Below are 22917 nucleotides of genomic sequence, written 5' to 3' on the forward strand. Positions count from 1 at the left end.
AGAAAGTATTTGTAACAGTCCATGCACTCACCGGCTTGATCGATGGTTCAGCCGCCATTTCTTGTTGTCTGCTTAATTTCATTCTAGCTAGCTTGTCGTTTATACATTGGAAATAAGAATCTTGTTGTGCTCCTTCCATGTTATTTCTTTCATGGTGGCTCTCCACCTCTAGCCTAGCTAGTGTAGACATCCTAGAGCAAAGTTTATTTTGCTCCTCAAACTTTACTACTCCCTAAAACCACGGCAATTATTTTGGAAAGGGAGTAGTTACTAACTTACTGTATCCCTTTCAAAATGTAAGTCAGATATTTATAAACTTCTATTTTTGCGGTGAGACATTTATAAACTTGACCGTATATGAAAATTTTACTCGTATCCAAGACATCGTATTGAAATTATTAGATTTTTCATCAATTATATAAGTATTTCTACATGAAATATGTTTGGTTACATATTTATGGTTAAAGCACCATCATTAAGACCATGTATATGCCCTAGAAGATTTATATACTCCCTCCGATCCAAATTAATTGACGTTGGTTTAATACAAAGTTAGCAAAAGTTTATACTAAACCAGCGTCAATTAATATGGACAGGAGGAAGTATTACATTTAAGATCAACAAAATATAGTATTGTAGTTCAAAATAGATGTCAATGTTTTTTAATCTTCATGTTTGCCCTTTGTCTGGATTAGGCCATATATATGATTAGGATTGACAAAAAACCTTAAGTCTGCACCGATCCTAGATAGGTAAAATTGCATGTACATTGTAGTCTGGGGAACTCGTTAAGATTTAAAGGTTAACTTTTTACAAGAAATATGAAACAAATGATGGGACATCACGCCAATGATATAAGATGATCCAGTGGAGCGACTGCAAAAATAAGCTTTTATGTGCGCTGGGCAAAGAAAAGGTTATTTTTCGTCCGAGGGCACATTAAGCCATACTTTTTTAATCCCTTTATTAGATCATCTTACATTATAGTGTATGTTTTCTCATAATTTTTGGAAAATTCCACACCGGCGAAACCTCAAACGGGTTCCGTGGTAACTGCTGATAGAAAATCCTCCTCGTAATAAATTAATCCCAATTGTCACTAGCTTGACATTTTGTGTTAATTTCAGTTGGAGGACATGCATTTTTTTAAGATAGCTTAGTCCTTCCGTCCAAGTTAGTAATGCTTAATAAGTTTCTTTTGGATTACTTTGACCATCATTGATAATATTATATGTGGCGTGTGTGTGATATAAAAGTTATATCACTAGAAACTTCTTTCTAATACAAATTTGATGGTATACTTATTGTGGCATACATATATATTATATATTATTGGTATAACACTGATGGTCAAAATAGATCTTGAAATACATGATATTTTTTTGGAAAAGAAGGTTAAACCCCCAGCCTCTGCATCAATCGATGCATGCAGTCATCTTTATTAATTATTCCACAAAGGTCTGACAAAAACTTACATCAATCCACCTGAAACCATCACTCACACTTACAAACTCGATAATGTGGAGTGCTCTCACTTCCCATATCTAAAACCGGTGTGGTCGCCAATCCATCCACATAACGTATCGGGACCAACAGCCGGTGTAGCAGACCTAGAGCGCACACCACATGCACACGCTTTAGAAGCCGCCATCATCACCGGACCACTGACCCATATTCAGGAGAGAGATCCGCATCATCCTTGTCAGTCCAGACAACCATCGATGCCACCATGGCGCCCAACAGCGCCACCGCCCTGCACTCGTCTGTCCAGACGCAAAGACTCTGGAAGACTGTCATGCGTAGCACCTACCAACCAGGCATGACTCAGCGTAGCACCTGTCGGTCAGGCATGACTTGACAGCTCCACCAAAGCTCCGTGCAAGATGAAGCCGCTCCACCTCCTGCCTCTGCCATCCAGCGCTGCTTCACAAATGATGCTTCACAAACGATGCACCGCAGTACCATCATCGTTCGATCTGGAAGACCAGATCCTAGGGTTCCCCCTGAAGCAGTGCCCACCACCAGCAACCGTCAAGGACCCACACGGTGCCCACTACCACTCAGCCCTCAAGGCGGCGCCTTCAGGAAGGTCACGACGTCAAGGACGCTGCCGCCGCCGCTCACCGGAGTTAGGGTTTTCACCCGAGAGGCGGGTAGGGGAGAAGTAGAGGAGCAGATATAGACCGACGTCTCTAAGAAGAAAAGCGGCGCCCTTGAGCATTGTCGTCGGTGCGGCCGGCCGGGGCAGACCAAGGGGTTTCCGCCAATCTGGATCTTCTCCACCAGCTTCATCGGCGGCCACCGGCCAGGGTCCCGACAAGCCACGCCGGCACCTCCATGTCAGCCCTTATAAACCCTGTCGGAGAGAATACCACATATGCCATGTGGCAGCCGAAGGGCATGCATATGTGGCAGTAAATTCAGAAAGCTGCTGCCCAAGATAGATCCATGCATCTCATTTCTACCCCGGTCTTGCCGGCCAGTTTAACAAGCTGCCAGTGCTCGCCGAAACCCATGAAATGATTAAAGAAGTGGCTGGAATCGGCGGGATACAAAAAGGCAAAAGAAAAGATAAAAGCTAGAGGTATTGAGATCGAGGGCCGGCGAGAGGTCCTTTTTGACAGAAAATGAAAAGGAGATGGATGGATCGCTGAAACGATAGTAGCCATCGATGGATGGATGACCGTCGATAGGGGGAGTTGCCGATTTGGACAGTGCAAGACAAGACCGCCGGAATGGCTGGCTCTATCAGTGAGCAGGCATATGCAGTAGCCCGTTCGTTCAAATATTGTGATCAACTGATTAGATGTAGTTCATGCGTGCTCCCCGGCGAACTAGTTACCGTGAATTTTATTGGATCTGTATAATAAGTTGTCTCCTTTCTCGCCTGTATAATGGTAGCACCACCACCACCTTCGTCTTGCTTTGCCGCCGCTTTTCCTTCCCAGTGTTAAAAGTCAGCCCCGGGTTTCCAGTTTCCACTCATTTGTATCACTTACATGTGTAGCTAGCTGGCTATCCTCATGCACATATATACAACAAGCGCTCGCTCGGCTGACTCCGATATGCATGCATGGTAGGCCACGGCGCTGCGCTTGCGGGCTGATCGATCGATCATAAGCTGCACCAGTGAATCAACACCGGCGTCGGCGGCCGCGGCCGTCGGGTCGATCATGCGTGACCTGTTTTGGCTGTCGCCGGGCGAGCAAGGAGATCTCTCCGATGTCGTCAGGGCAAGCCTGCACCCGCCTCATCAGCTGCCAACCCCGGCTGCCGACGAGGAGGAGGAGGACGAGTACAGCTCGCTGCTGCTGGAAGGAGGAGGCGGTGGAGGCGGCCTGGTCGTCGGCCATGGCGATGAGCAGCTGGGAATGGTGGCCATGATGATGGGCGGCAATAATAGTAGCCGGCCTCCTTCGTCTGATCATCACGTGATCTCGCTGCATTCACCGCCGGCGACGACATATACGCGGCCGCATCCAGAGCCGCTGGCCGGGATGCTTCGTCGGCCGGGTTTCGAGAGGGAAGGCGACATGGTGGTCGGGCCGCCGCCGGAGATAGGCGACCGCCTGCAGCACATGTCGATCGCCCATCACCCTCGTGTGCCTACCGCAATGAAGCCAAGGTTAACATATCCTCATCTATCTAATCTACTCCTAGCTTTCACACGAACCGATGGCACTACTACGTGTTAAAACATGCCATAATCGATGCTGCGTGCGTGCAGGAAGAGCCAGTCGAAGAAGGTGGTGTGCATCCCGGCGCCGACGGCGGCGCCGGGAGCGAGCGGGCGGCATAGCACGAGCGGCGAGGTGGTGCCGTCGGACCTGTGGGCGTGGAGGAAGTACGGGCAGAAGCCCATCAAGGGGTCGCCGTACCCGAGGGGCTACTACCGCTGCAGCAGCTCCAAGGGGTGCCCGGCGAGGAAGCAGGTGGAGCGCAGCCGCACCGACCCCAACATGCTCGTCATCACCTACACCTCCGACCACAACCACCCGTGGCCGACCCAGCGCAACGCCCTCGCCGGATCAACCCGCCCGTCATCCTCCTCCGCCGCCGCCGCCAAGATCGCCGCCTCCTCTTCCTCTTCATTGGCGGCCGCGGCAGCTCGTAACAGTAGCAACACCAACGTCGACGTCGACTGTGCTGGTGCTCACCATCAGCTGAAGCAAGAGAGCGACCTGGACCTGTTCGCGGACATGGACGCCCTCAGCGTCTTCTCCTCCATCGACAAGATCCAGGAAGATGACAGCAAGCAGCAGCTGTTTGATCCTTTCAGCTCCGGCTTCTGCGACTACATCTAATCCAGAATTCATCGTCTGCCTCTACCGCTGAAGCCACGAAATCGAGCAAGCAATCGACGCCTACACAGTCCTGATGACGAGACTTTTTACTTGTGTCAGTAGTAGCTTCTATGGGGGGGCCTTTTTATGTTTACTTGAAGGAAAGAGCATGTCACTATAGTTAGCAACAAGAGAACATGCAAGGCCAGATTCGAATGTACTTGTCGATGACAACTTGGTTAATTATACTGAACCCAGCTTAAGGTATATAGCTTACCAATTCATGCTGTTTTCACTCGCTTCTTGAAGCAAAATAAGTGTCATCTTGTACTAAATCAGCGACACTTATTTTGGGACGGATGGATGGAGTAGTAGTTTACTAACACGGCAACTGTTTCTGAATCTCTTGATCTATCACTTCAAGTTCCACCAATCTCCTTTTTCATCATGATGATTGATGGCGAAATCCGGCCACGCCGCACTGTTAAAAAAGGTTAAAAAGAAAGATAAAAAGGAAAGGAGGAACATGCTGAAAGGAAAACCTGAGGCCCGAATGTGCAGATAAAAGCTCAGACGACAACAAGAATCTCATTACCACAATGCAAGCCCTGTTGCCCATAGTCTCTGATGAGACTGGACAATGCAATCCATTATATTCTAGTTTCATGCATAATTTTCTAGACCAATTGCAGCCCAAAAAGATAACTTTCTATATGGCCAATAAACGCTGCTCTTTATCCTTGGGTACGCATTCATACTCAGATTCAACCTGCTCCCATAGCGCATCATGGCACAGAGTTGCCCAGTTACCAGCAAATACAACATTCACCATGCAGCCGAAAGCTTACCTTGACAGCACCAGTAAGATCTCCGAATCACAACCACAATACAAACAAAGCGGTGAACTATGTGATTCGAGAAAACACAGCACATAAGACAGGACAATGTCCTCTGAATTTCTACAATTGAACTCCAGGTCAAAACATTGGCATGTGAAGCTCACTGAATCTGAAGCTAGGACAAGGGACATAGAGTTTCCTTACTGGCAGCAGGTTGTCTATCATCACTATGGTGAGTCTTCTCCGTGTGCATAACAAAACACAGGGGAGCCTTTATCAACTGATTGTTTAGAAAACAAGTGGATGGTAGTACAATAAAATAATCATCGGCATCGGTGAAGAGATGGGAGCACAAAAATCTGATGGCAATGCATCAAAAGGACAAATGTACCAAGATAAGTTGGCAATCAGTATTCATTGATCAGATTCATGTGCCAATCACCATCCTCCATCCATCAATTTCCTAGCCGCAGAAGTTGAGCTTCTTTATAACTTTGGCATAAGCTAAATGCACTAAAGCAGGCTTCCGGAGTCTTCTCTTTGCTTCCTTGGACTGCAAATTCAGAAGTACATCACAAGCAAATTCAAAGAAGAAATCCAATTGGAATCATACATACAACGACATAACGTCCATGTATCGAGTTAAGTCCGTTTAATGTTTAACACCATAAACTATCAGCTTCAGGCTGTTTAACCAACCCCCCCCCCCCCCCCCCCAAGCCAAAGCCTAATAAAACCGGGTAATTATACCTCTAACCATGATTTATCGGCCAGTTTAGGTAATTAGACACTGGCTTAGCTCATCATCATTGAAAACCATAATCGATGTGATACGGATGCCACCGCTGGCACTCGCACAGCCCTACGTCCGCAGGAGGGAGGTGATCTCATGCTTCACCGAGTACAGCCTCGTCGATGGACCCCTATCAGTTGTCACGAGGGAGACTCTCCAAGACCTCCGCATTGACCTTGACAAGGCACTCTGTGGCTGCGCGTCAAGGACATTGCCGGACGGCTTAAAGCTAGACTAACTCGTCTTTTGCGGCAGCCTATGTTGGCACAGCCCCGATAGCACCGGGTACTTCCAGCAACAAAAACAAATCAGAGCTGACGAGATGTGTACATACGCAGCTGGCACACAGTGGCTGACTGATTTGTTCAGGACATCTAATGGTCGCCAATGGCCGAAGCTAGCTAGCAAAACGATCAAGCTGATCGATTATAGTTGCCAGCCGAAAACACACAAAACGCATGACACTCGAGGACTGGTGATTGCAACCTAGTGTCCGACACAGGGATGCATGGCACACCGTCGCGTGGAAGTCTAGCCAGTGCCTCCTCGAGTTAATGCGGGAGTACTTCAGGCTAAGGCGGCCCTGGTCAGCATCGGCCAAGTCAGATGCAGCCCAAACAAACTGGTCACACAGTGCGTCAACTGACTTCATTGACCAGATCAAACGATGTCTAATCTGCCAAACCGGTGCCTAATCCACTAAACCAGCTGATAAATCATGGTTGGGAGGGTAATTACCCAGTTTAATACTTTAATTAGGTCAAGGGGCTAGATGTACCAAAAAATAGATTAGGGCTCCGTTGCTAGAAAAGAAATTCATAGGACTTTTGGAGGATTATAACCCTTGGGAATTTTTCCTAAGTTGGTCGTTTGATTTGTAGGAATAGATCCTATAGGAATTTTTCCTAAGAAATCATTTGTACTACGTTCCACAGGAAATCTAGCATCCACTCCAACCTCTTTTTACAATTCTTTGTTTTTCCTGTATTTTTCTCGTTCCTGCATTTTGAATTCATGTTAATCAAAGAGGCCCTTAGGAGGGAAATGGTCCAAAGCTGATACTTTAGGGTGTTAAACAGACTTATCTCACATTTTATTGACATTCTTTTTTCCTTTGAAAAAGGTTTGCTGAATTTTACGATTGACTATGTCGAAATAGTATAAGATAAAGTGTAGCTTTTAAGTAACTTTACTGGAAAGATCAACAGATGCTGTAGTTGCTAAGTTATACAGGAATGAAGAACTACTGCTATTTACTAAGATGATCAACTAGATAATTTGCCCTTGACCTCGGTGACAACTACACTTGGTATAGATAGATCCGGAGCAATCGTTGAAAGGCGAGCAGAGTATCCATCGTATGCTTCCATTCTGTGATTTGAGAGACATGATGCATCTATACAGCAGTAGTAATTCGAAAGTGTGGGAAGGATCGCCGTATGCGCCACAGCAGGCTAGCATTTGCTACTACTCCGTATTTACTAAGATGGTCCCTTGGTGGCAACTATACTTTGGTATAGATAGATCAGGAGCAACTGTGGAAAGAAAAGCAGCTGTTATCCGTCATATGCTTGTGATTTGAGAGACATGATGCACAAAAGTTTTTTTAAAATAGTTGTGTGTTTTGCCACCGCCTTGTGCTTTTGTGACCAAAGTACACGCTTGAGCACAATTATGCACACATTAAGCGCAATTATGTGCTAGGCATTTTGCTATCACCTAGAGCCTAGGCGTACCTTTTTTAACTATATTGATGCATCTATATGACAGTACTAATTCGAATGTGTGGGAAGGATTGCGGCGCCACAGCAGGCTAGCATTTGTAAGATTGAAAGGCATAGTTTGGTACCGTCATCAATTAGAAATACATGGACCTAGAGCAATTTAAGCAAAACGTGAGTACGTTGTGGAAAAGGGGCTGCAACTAGCAGACGAAGAGCATCGCACCTTTTGGTGTGCGTTGTGGCGCTTGCCGGCCCTCCACCTGCGGATCTGGCCGTCCTTCATCGTTCTGAAGCGGAACTTCATGGAGCTGACACGCACACCACCATGAGATTCAGAAATGCAGGCAATACACTAGCGTTGGAGGGAGAGTGAGTTGGAAACCTACGAGGGGGCCTTCATCTTGTATTTCTTGACTTTGGAGATGGTGGGCGTGGTCGGCGCGCGGGACCTGCCCTTGATGGCGTAGTGGCGCACCTGCATCGCCATCACCGGAGGCCGGACGATCGCAGCGGCTGCCGCGGAGTGGAACAGCGAGCCCATGATGGGCAGAGGCGCGTGGGTGTGGGAGTGGTCGCGGCGGAAGGGGAGGGAGGACACGGGCGGGCGGGCATGGACGACGGTGGGGGAGGAGAGGAAACGGCGGGCGAGGCCGCCGGCGGAGGAGCAGCACCACCGCCGCATCGTGCCGTGTTGTTGCGTGGCGGGCCTCAGCAAGCAGCTAGGGTTTCAGTTTGCTTCTCTCCCTCATCTGTCATGGAGCGTCCTGAGAAGATAGCCCAGCCCAAGCTGGCGCCTACTACTCCAGCCCAGCCCATTTCACACCACTCGTGTTTTACTTAACAACACAATCGTTGAAACTTCCTATTCGCCGCTCCTTGCGTCGAATTGTTGACGCAACGCATATGCCACACACAGGGAGCGAGGGATCTGGGCCGGCCCCCTTAAAGCGTGACCACGAGTCAACCGGTTTTGGGAACCTTCTAGATTCAACTCAAAAAAAAGGGAACCTTCTAGATGGTTCCCAGAACCTGGTTTTTCTGTTTTTCTTTCTTCTACTGGGTTTTTCGTTTTTTATTTTCTGTTTCTTTTTCTGTTCTTTTTTCTTTTTCTTTCTTTTCAGTTCTTTATTCTTTCTTTTTCGTTTATTTTTTCATGTTTTCTCTTCAAAGTGTACTTTTCTTTTCAAGTTTTTTCGAAAATTTCAAATATCAATCAGAATTTCAAAAAAATTCTTGTTGTAAAATTTTGTTCAGAATTTTAAAACGATGTTCATAGTTTCAGCATTTTTGTTTACAATTTAAAAATGTTCCTTTTTAAAAAATCAAAAAAAAATCGAAAATTTCAAATTTTATTCACATTTCAAAAATTGTTCCCAATTTTCTAAAAATGTTCTGATTTCGAAATTTGTTCATGTTTTAAAAAAATGGAAATTCCAATTTTTTCCATGTTTTCAAAATTGTGCAATATAAAAAGTTGTTTGTAATTTCAATATTTGTTTGTATTTTCAAGAAAGTTCATAATTTCAATCTTTTTTCCGTGTTTCTAAAATTTGTCCGGTGTATCTGTCGGATTTCGGGTTCCGTCAGACCCTTGAGGTTCGAACACTAGGGTGTGCGCGGAGATCTCTCCCCTACCGATCTACGTTCAATCTCCTCGCGTGATTTAAGCTGGAAACAACGAACAACACAAGAGACACGAGGTTTATACTGGTTCGAGCCACCGTTGTGGTGTAATACCCTACTTCAGTGTGTGGTATGGTGGATTGCCTCAGGGGCTGACGATGAACCGTATAAAGGAAGAACAGCCTCGCGAGAGGTGTTCTTGAGCTGGTGCGATGAACTGCTTGGGTGAGTTCAGTCGCCTCTCTCTCTCTCTCTCTCTCTGCTAGGGCTCTATCAGATCTCTAGATGTCCTCCCTTCTCCTTTTCTCCCTTTTTCCCCTCCTTCTACTCTGTGGTGGCTAGCTCTGTTTATAGAAGCCCTGGGCCTCTCCCCAAATAATGAGCGGGAAGGGCGCCAACAATTGTCCATTTTGAAGGGGAACATCTAGTACAAGTTATCCTGACCAAAGGTGGTCTTCGGCTGCCAAAAGCACTGGTGATGACGCCGTCTTGGGCTCCACGGTGACCTCCGTCCTGCCGCTCTGCTGGTCTTGGTCTCGTTGCACCAGAATGGTAACCTTTGCCCGATGCCCTGGTCTGTGCTTGCCCCCTTTGCACCAAAGGGGAAACAAGGACACTGCACAGGCCGGCGCCCGCCTGGTCTCGATCGTCATGACTTGCGTCATGGGCTCCTCGCGAGGTACCCCTGCCTTGATCTCTTCGCCTCCTCGCGAGCCTGCCTAATGAGGCTGCCTTTGAGGAAGCTTTCTGTCGTCCGCCCCGCGAGGCTTGGCCCCTCGCGATGGTTTTGAGCTTGAGCTGATGAAGATGGGCCGCGCTGGGCCCCCACTTGAGCCACGCCGCAGACCGCATGCAGGCAAGTCTGGGACCCCCATTCCCAGAACGCCGACAGTAGCCCCCGGGCCCAAGGCGCGCCCGGGCTTGGCCTAGCAGGGGAGCGAAGGGGCGAGCGCGAAGCGCCGCGGGCCCCAACAGCCTGCGGCCTTGGGCGCCGCGTGGCGATTGATTGGACGTGGGCGTATGCGCTTCCCCACGACGCCTCAGCGACCACATGACTTGACAAGTCCCTGCATGCAGAGAAACCGGTCATGATTACCTGCGATCGTGGTGCTCGGTGGTTGGCCTCCTCTGGCTATAAGTACGGGGCTGCGCGAGCCCCTTCAGTCCATCCCTTCCTGCTGCTCATTTCCTTCTTCTTACTTGTTCTTGCTCCTCCTTACGCCAATGGCACCAATCCGCCGGTTTTCTGCAGAAGAGAAGGGAAAGGCCCCCCGAGAGGGTCCTGACCCACTTTCGCCGAAGAAGCGGCTGGTCCTCTGCCACCGAGATGAGGATGCTCAGCAGGAGGCATCGAGGCCCTGGTACGAGCGGCCACCGCCTGGGTTTCCGCTACCCTTGTACGCCCGTGTCGTGGGTCCTGGGGGAGAAGGCGTCGAGCGACATCGACGGTGCCGCCGTCGACACCGGTGAGGCACGGTGGTGCGCGTCGTTCCTCCTGGAGTCCACGCCGAGCGCTCCTCTCGCGAGCTCGTGCTCCACGCCGCCATGCCTCCAAGCTCTTGGATTCGCCTTCCTCCTTCCCTCGCCTTCGAGATGCCGCCGAGCGAGGCTCTTGAGCTCTGGCTGTAGCACGCTGACTGCAGTACCCTTGCGACCGCGGAGGTCGCGGTCGTCGCTCCGGGCAAGGTCTTCATGACCCGGGGCTGGGGCGAAATCGCCCGGGTCTGCCGGACGGTAGGTGCCCTCGTAATTCATCTTGAATACGACGGCGCCTCCCTGATGTTCTTCAAGGTCTTCGATGCTGAAGGACGCCGTCTGGAGTGCTGCCCCAGGGAAAGCGGCAGGGGCAACGAACTGGCGAGGACTTGGCCCGCCCATCGGTCCTCTAACAGCTCTTCAGGCAGCAGCGGAGGAGCCGGGGAATGCAGCGGCTCCCCCGAGCTCCTCGTGACTCCGGAGACGAGCGACGACAGCTACGAGCCCCCGAACTCACGCCGTGCTCGGAGCGGGGCAGCTGCGTCCATCCGCCGACGCCACTGATCTGGATGGGGTTGGCGCCGATGTTGGGCAGCCCACTGTTGACGATGGCGTCCCTTGCGGAGGTGCGGGTGATTAGCGTTCCTTAGGATTAGTACTTTTTTTGCCTGCGAGGAATCGAAGCAACACCCCGTGGGGGTATGTAAGGCGTCTGCCATGTCTTTTGCGAACATTATGTCTTAATATGAATCAATGCGAGGTGCTTGTCCTGTCTCGGCTCGGCTCCCCCTTTCTATCCTCACGAGGACGTGGCGCTCTACACTGACAGGTCCCAGTCCCCAGGCAGGCTTCAGCCGTCACTGATATGCTAGGTCATGATGCCGTGGTCAAGGCCAGGAGGTGAGCGGCCCGAGGTCCGGTAAGAGCCCCCGAGTCGCGATGCTCGGGAGGTCCCCTTTAGCGCTCAAGCAGCCCTCGCTGGGTGAGAAAGGAAGGCAACATCGCCGTGACAGAACCGCACTGGGCGAGGGTTTTGCGCTGTGTTGGTCCAACTCCTGTAAGGGCGTAACTTATCTCTTGAGTCTGGTGTAGTTCCTCGACGAAGCGCCCGGCCCGAGTGGTGGCAGCTGAGGCACTACTGGGTTAGGTCCTCACGAGCTTCTTCCCACTCCCCGCACTTTCCTTAATTCTCTACGTCCTCAGGTCCCGGCCGTCGAGCGAGCTCAGCCGCCGCTGGTATTACAGGTCGCGATGCCGTGGGTCAAGGCCAGGGGGTGAGGGTTGGAGAGCCAGTAGGAGCCCATGAGTCGCGATGCTCAGGCGTCCCCCTTTTAACGTGCAAGCGGTCCGTGCCAGAGAGAGGGAGAGGCAGCTCGCGACGTCCCCAGCGTTGCTCCTAGAGTAGGTCCTGCACACCAATCATGAAGAGAAACAAGACATGTTGTTACGGTTGCCAGCCAACCTTTGGTCGCTCCGGGGAAGTGATTGGGGCACTGAGGGCCTGGTGAGGTGGTGCCTTGCGGGGCTGCCGCGACCAAAGCTCGACCACTCAGATTTATCGGCGTTGCAGGGACGGACCCATGCGCAAATGCCGTGCCAGAGCGAGCGGCTCCATAGGTAGGCGTCAATCGAGCAGGCGATTAGGTCGGGTATGTTAAGCACACAGGAGGAAAATCATTTTAAGTAGACGCGGAAAAAGCAAACATCGTTGGGCCAGGCCCGAGCAGCTCAGGGTTGATGCAGCCCGAGGGGAGCCCCCAACAAGGTAAGTAAAGAGTATAAGCAAAACGGATACATGCCGCAGGGACGGACCCACGCGACCTGGGAATGATGCGACCCTGTGGGCGCTCCCAGCTAAAAATGGAACTTAGAAAGATGTCACCTGGTGCCGTTGAAGATGAAGTGATGTTGAAGAAGTGGGCGATGCGCGATGATGACGTCGACCCTCACGAGCCCCCAGGCCCAGGAGCCTCGAGAGGCTCCGGAGGCGCAGGTGGGCCTTCGAGGGCCATCTCCATCTCCGCCAGGACCACACAATGCCTGCCCTCCTGGGCCTCCAGAATGCTCCTCAACAGGCGCTGATGAGTGGCGACCGCGTTCGGCAGGCCGAAAGACATGCGAACGTAACTGTGAGGTGGACCCTCGCAACGCCCCACGCGTGAAGTCCAGAGGCACTCCTGAGACGCGGCTCGGTTGAGCCCTGGCACGTCAACGCAGACGCACAGCCCACCATCCTCGCCTGGATGTGGGGCTACGGTGGGCAAGCGGCGGCTGCCGCGCATGACTCTCGACTCCTGTAGCTCCTGGGTGTTTTTTGCGATGAACTCCTGAGGGTTTGGTCTTCCTTGCCTTGTACCTTCCTGAGGGAAACGTGCCTGGAAGCACCCCTCCAAGTGGTGCCCGAGAGCCTCCCTCGCGACCTTGGCAAAGTCGGTGGCTCTCCAAGAAAGAGCCCCCGAGCCCTGCCTGAGGAGGGCGCCGGGCGCGCCTTCCTATGCAAGAGAGGGTGGCGCTCCCTGATTGGGCGCAGATCCTAACGCAACACCTCCGGAGGCGCCTGCCTCCTTATGGCTTGGGCCAGGCGAAACCTTCTTCTTCTTAAGGGTCACCTCGGGAAGTCTTCTGTTCCTGTGGTCTGGGTCTTCGATTGCTGCGGCTTGGAATGCGCGCTCAAGTGAACACACTGCGTCCCTTTCTTCACAGGGTACGGTGATGACTCCACCGCTTCCTGGCATCTTGAGGACATTGTATCCATGATGAGTCACTGCCATGAACTTGGCCAGGGCTGGGTACCCGAGGATGGCGTTGTATGGTAGACAGATGTGGGCGACGTCGAAGTTGATGAGCTCGGTGCGGTAGTTGTTGCGCTGCCTGAAGGTGACTGGAAGATGAACCTGCCCTATTGGAACAGTGGAACCATCAGCGACTCCTGAGAAGGGCTTGGTCGGCTGAAGCTGATCGTACGGCACTTGGAGATTGTCGAACGTCTCGACTGATAGGACGTTGAGTCCTGCTCCACCATCAACGAGGGTCCGGGTGACCTGCACGTTGCTGATGACCACGGAGCAAAGCATCGGGAGGACTCCGGCCGTTGCCGCGCACTTGAGATGATCCGCTGAGCTGAACGTGATAGCGCATGCAGACCACCCGAGAGGGCGCATGGCCTCAAGCTTGGGAAGGACTGCATTCACCTCGCGAGCAAACTGCTTGAAGATGCGCTGTGAGGCTGGGGCCTGCGCGCCACCCAAGATGCAAGCGATTGCGTGCGGCTCCTGGAAGCCCCCAGCTCCCTCGTCTTGATGTTGGTCTTCGTTCCTCCTTGGCGGTGGCGGTAGAGGAGGAAGGCCTGCGTTGCCGTGCGGGCGATCCTCACGAGGCTGATCTCTCCAGCCTCCCTCGCGAGGCTGGTCCTGCCAGCGATCCTCGCGAGGTCGGTCACGCCACCCTTGGCGAGGGCCACGGTCTTCCCATCGTCCGCCACCTCTTCCTCCTCCTTGGCCATAGCCCCTGTCGTTGCGCTCGGGGCGTCGGCCGACACGTCCATCTCTCACGGCTCTGAGCTCTTGACATTCGTTGGTGTTGTGGGTGTGGAGGTTGTGGTACACGCAGTACCGGCTGCCCTTGGACGACTCAGGCTGATCCCTGCCTCGCTTGGTGTCTGGCTCCGCTGCAAGCACGGTAGCCCCCTTGCGCTTCACGTCCTTGGCCTTGGGCTTCTTCTCTTCTGGGTCGGCAGTGTCGGCGTTCTGGGAACGGGGGTCCCTAGACTTGCCTGCCTGCGGCCTACGACGTGGCTCAAAGGGGGGCCCAGCGCGGCCCATCTTCATCAACACAGACCCAAGACCCTCGCGAGGGGCCAAGCCTCGCGGGGTGGATGACGCGGAGCTTCCTCAGGCACGGCCTCATCAGGCTGGCTCGCAAGGAGGCGGAGATATCAAGCCGGGGTACCTCACGAGGTGCCCGTGACGCAAGCCATGACGACCAAAGGTGCCAGGCGGGTGCCAGCCCGCGCAGCGTCCTCCTTTCCTCTTTGGTGCAAAGGGAGCAAGCGCAGCCGCGGAGTACTGAGGCATCAGGCAAAGGTTGCCATTTCGGTGCAACAAGACCAAGACCAGAAGGACTACAAGACGGAGGTCATCGTGGAGCCCAAGACGGCGTCACCACCAGAGCTTTGTGCAAGCGAAGACTACTTTTGTCAGGATAGCTAGTACTAGCTGCCCCCCTTCAAATTAGCCCGTCATTGTTGGCTCCCTTCCCGCTTGATATTTGGGAAGAGGACCAGGGTCTCTATAAATAGGACTAGCCACCCCCAGGGGAGAGGGGGATCGAGAATCAGGGAGAGGGAGAATCAAGAGTTAGAGAATCAGAGAGAGAGAGAGAGAGAGAGAGAGAGAGAGAGGAGACTGAACTCCTCCCAGCAGTTCATCACCCCGGCCAAGAGCAGACCCTCGCGAGGCTGTTCTTCCTTGTATTGTTCATCACCATCAGCCCAAGAGGTAATCCACCACACCACACACTGGAGTAGGGTATTACACCACAACGGTGGCCCGAACCAGTATAAACCCTGTGTCATCCGTGTTGTTCTTTCCATAGCTTAGATCTTAGTGAGGCGGAGGGGTGCAGGTAGGTAGGAGGCGAAATCTCCGCGCGCGCCCCAGTGTTCGAACCTCAAGGGTCTGCCGGAACCCGAAATCCGACATTTGGCGCGCCAGGTAGGGGTGCGCCGGAGTTCATCTTCCACCGCCCCGTTCTCCTCCGACCATCACGCCCATGTCTGACGCTCGTCGGGCCCGCGCCGAGCGCTGGGCCGCTCTCGCTTCCCGCGTCACCCAGACGGCTCCTGTCGGCGGGCGTCCTCGCCGTTTCCCGTCACCTGCCGTCAAAGCCGCCACCGGCCCGGCGGGGGACGAGCAACAAGCATCGTCTCAGCATCCGTCGGTGCGGCAAGACGGCCGCACCGCTACTCCCTCGCTCACCCCAGCTGGTTCCTCGTCTCGCACGCTCCGCGCACCCATGGAGGCTCGAGCTGCGCTCATCGCGGCAAACGAGCTCCTGCGCTACCATCTCGTCAACGACGTCTACGAAGAATGGCTCGACCGCGTCGCCAAGCTCGTCCGCGTCGTAGGGGGCTCTCATGCGCTGTCCGCTCCGCCGCACCCCGCCCCGCCCCGCGCGGGCGACGAAGCTCCGGCGGCGCCCCGGCCGCCTCCTCCACAAGAAGGCGCCATGGCTCCAAGGCGCGTGGCCCCTGGGCGAAACCCGCTCCGTCAGGTGCCAGCGCGGCAAGAGCAGAGCTGCCAAGAAGTCCCTCGCCCGCAAGAGGCTGCCCGGGCGCTCCCTGCTCCAGCACGTCGCGACCATGCTCCTGCTCTCGCACGTCAAGACCCAGCTGCAGCGCGTGGGGACATGCAAGACCAAGCTCTCCATCACCCAAGGCCTCCCGTGGCCACAGCAGGCTGCCGTGCCTTCACCACCGAGCTGCGCAGCGTCGCGTGGCCCGGCAAGTTCAAGCCGGACCTGCCTCCTCGTTACGACGGCACGGCTGACCCTGCGGAGTTCCTCCAGCTCTACGAGCTGGGCATCGAAGCTGCCAACGGAGACGAGAAGGTCATGGCGAACTGGTTTCCCATGGCGCTCAAGGACGAGGCCCGCACCTGGCTCCTGAACCTGGCTCCAGGCACGATCTCCTCCTCGGACGAGATGCGCACCCGCTTCATCGCCAACTTCCAAGGTACTCGCGACCGGCCACCCGCCGTGAGCGACATGCGCCGCATCAAGCAACAACCCGGGGAGACCCTGCAGAAGTACATCCAGCGCTTCAACAACGCACGCCTCAAGATTCCCAAGGTGACTGAGGAGGCCATCATCTCAGCCTTCTCCGACGGCGTGCGCGGTGTCAAGATGAAGGAGGAGCTGGCGATGCATGAAGACCTGTGCACTTCCTTGGAGCTGTTCAACTTGGCAACCAAATGCGCCAGGGCTGAGGAAGGCCGTCTCTCCCTCCTCGAGCTGCCTGCCGCAGACCCAGAAGAGAAGAAGCCCAAGGCCAAGGACGTGAAGCGGAAGGGGGCTGCCGTGCTCGCGGCAGAACCGGACATCAAGCAGGGAAGAGATCAGCCCGAACCTTCCAAGGGCAGCCGGTACTGTGTGTACCACAACCTCCACACCCACAACACCAACGAATGTCAAGAGCTCCGAGCCGTGCGAGAAGGAAGGATCGGCCGTCGCCCCGACCAAAGTGACCGGGGCTACGGTCGAGGAGGAGGAAGGAACGCAGGACACTGGGAAGACCGTGGCCCGCGGCAAGGGTGGCGCGATCAACCTTGCGAGGATTGCTGGCAAGACCCGCCTCGCGAGGGAGACTGGAGGGATCAACCTCACGAGGATCGCCCGCATGGCAACGCAGGCCTCCCTCCGCTGCCGCCTCAACCAAGGAGAAACAAGGACCGCCACCAAGACGAGGGGGCTGGGGGCTTGTAGGAGCCGCGCGCGATCGCCTGCATCCTGGGCGGGGCTCAGGCCCCAGCCTCTCAACGCATCTTCAAGCAGTTCGCCCACGGAGTGAACGCAGTCCTCCCCAGGCTTGAAGCCACGCGCCGTCTCAGGTGGTCGGCGTGCGCCATCACGTTCAGCTCAGCAGATCAGCTCAAGTGTGCGGCTACATCCGGAGTCCTCCCGATGCTTTGTTCCCCAATCATCAGCAACATGGTGGTCACCAAGACCCTCATTGATGGCGGGGCAGGGCTCAACGTCCTGTCCATGGAAACATTGAACAATCTCCAAGTGCCCTACAGCCAGCTTCAGCCAACCAAGCCCTTCTCTGGAATCACCGACGGCTCCATGGTCCCAATTGGGCAGGTCCGCCTCCCTGTCACCTTCGGGGCACGCGACAACTACCGCACCGAGCTCATCGACTTCGACGTCGCTCACATTCGCCTGACATACAATGCCATCTTTGGGTACCCAGCGCTGGCCAAGTTCATGGCCGTAACTCACCACAGCTACAACGTCCTCAAGATGCCAGGAAGTGGCGGAGTCATCACGGTGCCCTGTGAAGAGAAGGACGTGGTGTGTTCCCTGGAACGAGCCTTCCAGGCCGCATCACTGGAAGACCCGGATCGCGGAAGCAGGAGGCTTCCCGAGACCGCCCCCAAGAAGAAGAAGACATCGTTCGGCCCGGCCCCTCAGGAGGCAGGCCCCTCAGGGCCCGCGCCTGCCCATGGGGAACCTCCTTCCATCGCATAGGAAAGTGCGCCCGGCGCCCTCCTCAGGCAGGGCTCGGGGGCTCTCCCCTGGAGGGCCACCGACCTGGCTAAGGTCACGAGGGAGGCGCTTGGGCACCACATGGAGGCGTGTTTCGAAGCATGTTTCCCTCAAGAAGGAGTAAGGCAAGGAGAGCCAGACCCTCAGGAGTTCATCAGCAAGGCCATTCAGGAGCTACAGGAGTCAAGAGTCATGAAAGGTGGCTGCCGCCTACCAGCTGTGGCTCCCCATCCAGGCGAGGATGGTGGGCTGCGCGTCTGCATCGACATACAAGGGCTCAATCGAGTCGCCTCTCTGGAGCGCCTCTGGCCCTCGCGAGTGGGGTGCTGCGAAGACCCACCCCACAGCTACGTTCGCATGCCTTACGGCTTGCCGAACGCGGCTGCCACGTACCAGCGCCTCATGAGGGGCATCATGGAGGCTCAAGAGGCCAGGCGTTCTGCAGCCCTGGCGGAGATGGAGATGGTCCGCGAAGAGCCACCAGCGCCTCCGGAGCCTCCCGAGGCCCCTGGGCCTGGAGGCTCGTGAGGATCGGCTTCCGCAGCCCACCGAGTCTTCTACACCAACACTCCTTCGTCCTCAACATCATCAGGTGACATCTTTCAAGTTTCATTTCCAGCTGGGAGCGCCCCCCAAGGCTGCATTATTCCCAGGCCGCGTGGGTCCGTCCCTGCAGCATGTATCCCTTTTATTTCATGTTGTTAGCTTACCTTGTTGGGGGTGCTCCTCGGGCTGCATCATCCCCCAAGTCGCTCGGGCCTGACCCAGCGGCATGTATCCCTTTTGCACCGAGAAGCCGCGCTGCGAGCGGCGAGGTACCAACAAGCACTACGACGATATCACTGCCGCAACATCCGCCCCAGAACTCTCGAGGTAGGAGACCTCGTGCTCAGGCGGGTTCTCTCCAGGGAGGGACTGCACAAGCTCTCTCCCATGTGGGAGGGCCCGTTCAAGGTTGTTCATGTTTCCAGGCCCGGCTCCGCACGCTTGGAGACTCAGGAGGGGGTGCCGATCCAGAACGCATGGAACATCCAGCACCTCCGGAGGTTCTACCCCTAAAAAGGCCCAGAGCCTGTGAAGAAGGCGAATGCATGTGAAGCTGTCGCGTTTTGGAAAAGGCCCGGAGCCTGTGAAGAAGGCGAATGCCTGTGAAGCTGTCGCGTTTTGGAAAAGGCCCGGAGCCTATGAAGAAGGCGAATGCCTGTGAAGCTGTCGTGTTTTGGAAAAGGCCCGGAGCCTGTGAAGAAGGCGAATGCCTGTGAAGCTGTCGCGTTTTGGAAAAGGAACGGAGCCTGTGAAAAAGGCGAATGCCTGTGAAGCTGTCGCGTTTTGGAAAAGGCCCAGAGCCTGTGAAGAAGGTCAACGCCTATGAAGCTAGCCGCCCGTGACACTCTCACGTAATAATGAGTTGGGGCTGTACACGCCTCGGAGTCTCAGGAGCACCGGCCTCAGGCCCTGGGGCTCCCTCCCACGCCCAGTGTGTAACACCCTCGATGCGACTATAGCACCCACGTGTCGAGGCACGACTTAGAGAAATAATCGCATTGAAGGCATATGTCACAAGTTAGGCAATCTTCACAACATCCCATGTAATATAGATGATAAAAGGGGAGATAACATAGTTGGCTTACACTCTCCACGTTAATCAAGTACATAAATAACATTACATCATCCAAACACTCATGGCCCGACTACGACGGCAAGTAAAAGATAACCCAACATGCGACACGGTCCCGATCACCCCCAACTGGGCACCACTACTGATCATCAGGAAAGGAAACATAGTAACATTGAGAGTCCTCGTCGAACTCCCACTTGAGCTCGAGCGCATCACCTGGAGCGGAATCATCAGGCCCTGCATCTGGTTTAATAGCAATCTGTGAGCCACAGGGACTCAGCAATCTCGCACCCTCGCGATCAAGACTATTTAAGCTTATAGGTAAGGCAAGGTAAATATCTGGAGTTGCAGCAAGCGACTAGCAAATATGGTGGTTACCCTGTTCGCAAAAGAGAGCGAGAAGAGGAGGCAAAGCGTGGCGAGAAACTAGAGAGCAACCTGCGCAAGCATTACTCCAACACCGTGTCCACTTCCCGGACTCCGCCGAGAAGAGGCCATCACGGTAACACACTCAGTTGATTCATTTTAATTAAGTTAAGGTTCAAGTTATCTACAACCGGACATTAACAAATTCCCATCTGCCCATAACCGCGGGCATGGCTTTAGAAAGTTCAAATCCCTGCAGGGGAGTCCCAACTTAGCCCATGACAAGCTCTCACGGTCAACGAAGGAATAGACCTCCTCCCGAGACGTTCCGATCAGACTCGGCATCCCGGTTCTTCAAGACAACTCCGACAATGGTAAAACAAGTCCAGCAACACCACCCGCTGTGCTGACAAATCCCGATAGGAGCTGCACATATCTCATTCTCAGGGCACACCGGATAAGCTAAGTGTACGGGAGCCAACGTAACCCAAGTTGCCAAGGGACGGCCCCGCACGGTGCTCTAGGTTGGACCAACACTCAGAGGAGCACTGGCCCAGGGGTTTAAAATAAGATGACCCTTGAGTCCGCGAAACCCAAGGGAAAAGGCTAGGTGGCAAATGGTAAAACCAAGGTTGGGCATTGTTGGAGGAGTTTTATTCAAGGCGGACTGTCAAGGGGTTCCCATTATAACCCAACCGTGTAAGGAACGCAAAATCTGGGAACATAACATCGATATGACGGAAACTAGGGCGGCAAGAGTGGAACAAAACACTAGGCGAGAGGCCGAGCCTTCCACCCTTTACCAAGTATATAGATGCATTAAGATAACATGGCAATATAATGATATCCCAATCAAGTAAATAAAGGTTCCAACAAGGAACGACCTTCAATCTTCACCTGCATCTAGCAACGCTATAAGAGGGGCTGAGCAAAGCGGTACATAGCCAATCAACGGTTTGCTAGGACATGGTGAGTTAGAGGTTTGACATGGCAATTTGGGAGGCTTGAAAGCAAGTGGTAGGCATCGTAGCATTGGCATAGCAAAAGAGCGAGCATCTATCAAAGCAAAGATAGTAGTGATTTCGAGGGTATGATCATCTTGCCTGCAAAGTTGTCAGCGTTGACTGGATCCTCGAAAGCAAACTCAACGGGCTCCTCGTTAGCGAACTCGTCTCTCGGCTCTACCCAAACAAGACAAAACAAGCAACAAGGACACAATCAACCACGTGTAAGGATCAGACAATATGATGCAAGGATGGTATGCTATGCGGGATGCGATGCGGGATGCATATGCAAGATTTGACAAGTGCTGCATGAACCTGGCCTCAACTTTGGAATCCAAGTGTGCCACTGGAAAGATGAGATGAAATCACTTGAAAACGATATAAAGAACGCCGGAATCGGAGTTACGGTTTGGAAATGGCAAGCGATTCAAATATGACACCGGTCTGTGATTTACAGCAAGTAGCCATCTAAAAGCAATGTGATGAACAAGCTACAACACCCAAACATGGCAATAAAATACATGGCAGGGATGCATTCATGATGCTTAACAAAAGTCTAGCACTGAGTTACGGCCAATTTATCCATTAACACGTTCAAACAAGCATGGAAAAAATGCATATGGCAAACAGATTTCAGACTTAGTGAAATTAACACTTGTCTGAAATCTCAGATCAGGTAGCACTCTTTGGAGCAACAAAACTACAAGCTACAGGACCTGAACATGGCAAAGTAAAGCATGGCATGGAGCTACTCAAAGAGCTTAACAAAAGTCCCTTAGTGACCTTGAGCCAAAAGGGATAAGAAAATACAATTGCAAGCATGTGAACATGGCAAAAACATAATCAGTTCTCAGACTTGGTGAAAACTGGGGCATGCTGAAAACAGATATCAAGTAGGCATGTTTACGAGCTTGATGCACTCACTACAAGGCAAGTCATGATAATCTAAGCATACACCCATCAAGAATACACAAAATTCAAGCTAGACATGGCAAGAACAATAGCATAGCATGCACAGATCAACTACAACATCATCGGCAAAATCGCTAACAAGTAGACAATCTGCCCAGATTCACGAAGTAGCAAAAGTAGAGCTCGATTGACTCAAGCTAGGGTGCTCCATAATTGCAAACAAATACATGTATGGATAGAGCACTACAAGATTAACAAAACATCCTTACTGATCATCCTCAAAAGAGGCACGGATCACTAGGAAACAACATGAACATATGGCCATATGAAATAAACAGCTCAAGGACTTAGTGCAAATGCTAAGTCCCTGAAATCAGCATTACCAAGTGCCTCACTTTGCAAGCTTGTGCTAGTCACCACACACATCACAAAAATACATGGGTTGCACCTCTGGAAAGATGGCAAAACCCTTAACAAAACATATTTAGAGCTCATGGGCATATCATGCACACAAAAATCATGGCAAAAATGACAAATATCTAAATGGAGTAGCAGATCTGACAATTATCTCAAGTAGCACTCTTCTAACAGCATTTCGGGCATCAAGATGAACTGAAATGAAAATGATGCAATGGAATGAAATGATGTACTCTCGGAGGTGAACATTTTGATATGCTATATGCATGAATCAGAGCTACGGATGCAAAGTTACGGCACGATGAACAGGAGCATTTGGACTGCAGACTTAGGAAAAAAAGAGGAGGCAACCTAGGGTTTACTGTAGCTGCTAGATCTGGATCGCGCACGCGGTTCGAGGATGGCTGGGGAGCTTGCCGGAGTTCGTCTCCGGACTTGGCGAGGCACGCCGACCAGAGGAGAGGAGGACGACGGGGCGGCGTGGTGCGGTGGCGGCGGAGGGCCTCGACGGCGCGGGGCGACGAGGAGGGACGGGGACGGGCGGTGGCGGCGACCGAAGAGCTACGGCGGCGGGGCGGCGAAGTTTCGGTGATGGCGCG

The 22917-nt window shown here is 53.1% G+C and overlaps 2 protein-coding genes across 2 annotated transcripts; one reads left to right on the forward strand and one right to left on the reverse strand.

Moving 5' to 3' along the window:
- Positions 1-1948: 1948 nt before the first annotated feature.
- On the forward strand, positions 1949-4597 carry LOC123184937 (uncharacterized). Its single transcript, XM_044597000.1, has 3 exons — positions 1949-2128; positions 3081-3625; positions 3728-4597. The coding sequence occupies exons 1-3, from the start codon at positions 1949-1951 to the stop codon at positions 4302-4304; spliced, it is 1302 nt and encodes a 433-aa protein (XP_044452935.1). The 3' UTR covers positions 4305-4597.
- Positions 4598-5170: 573 nt separating this feature from the next.
- On the reverse strand, positions 5171-8393 carry LOC123050871 (uncharacterized). The gene is made up of 3 exons (XM_044473597.1): positions 8026-8393; positions 7863-7947; positions 5171-5675 (listed from the first exon to the last, which is right to left on the reverse strand). The coding sequence occupies exons 1-3, from the start codon at positions 8319-8321 to the stop codon at positions 5586-5588; spliced, it is 471 nt and encodes a 156-aa protein (XP_044329532.1). The 5' UTR covers positions 8322-8393; the 3' UTR covers positions 5171-5585.
- Between the last annotated feature and the right edge of the window lie 14524 nt (positions 8394-22917).

The sequence above is a fragment of the Triticum aestivum genome, chromosome 1A, assembly GCF_018294505.1.
Source record: "Triticum aestivum cultivar Chinese Spring chromosome 1A, IWGSC CS RefSeq v2.1, whole genome shotgun sequence".
Lineage (NCBI taxonomy): Eukaryota > Viridiplantae > Streptophyta > Magnoliopsida > Poales > Poaceae > Triticum > Triticum aestivum.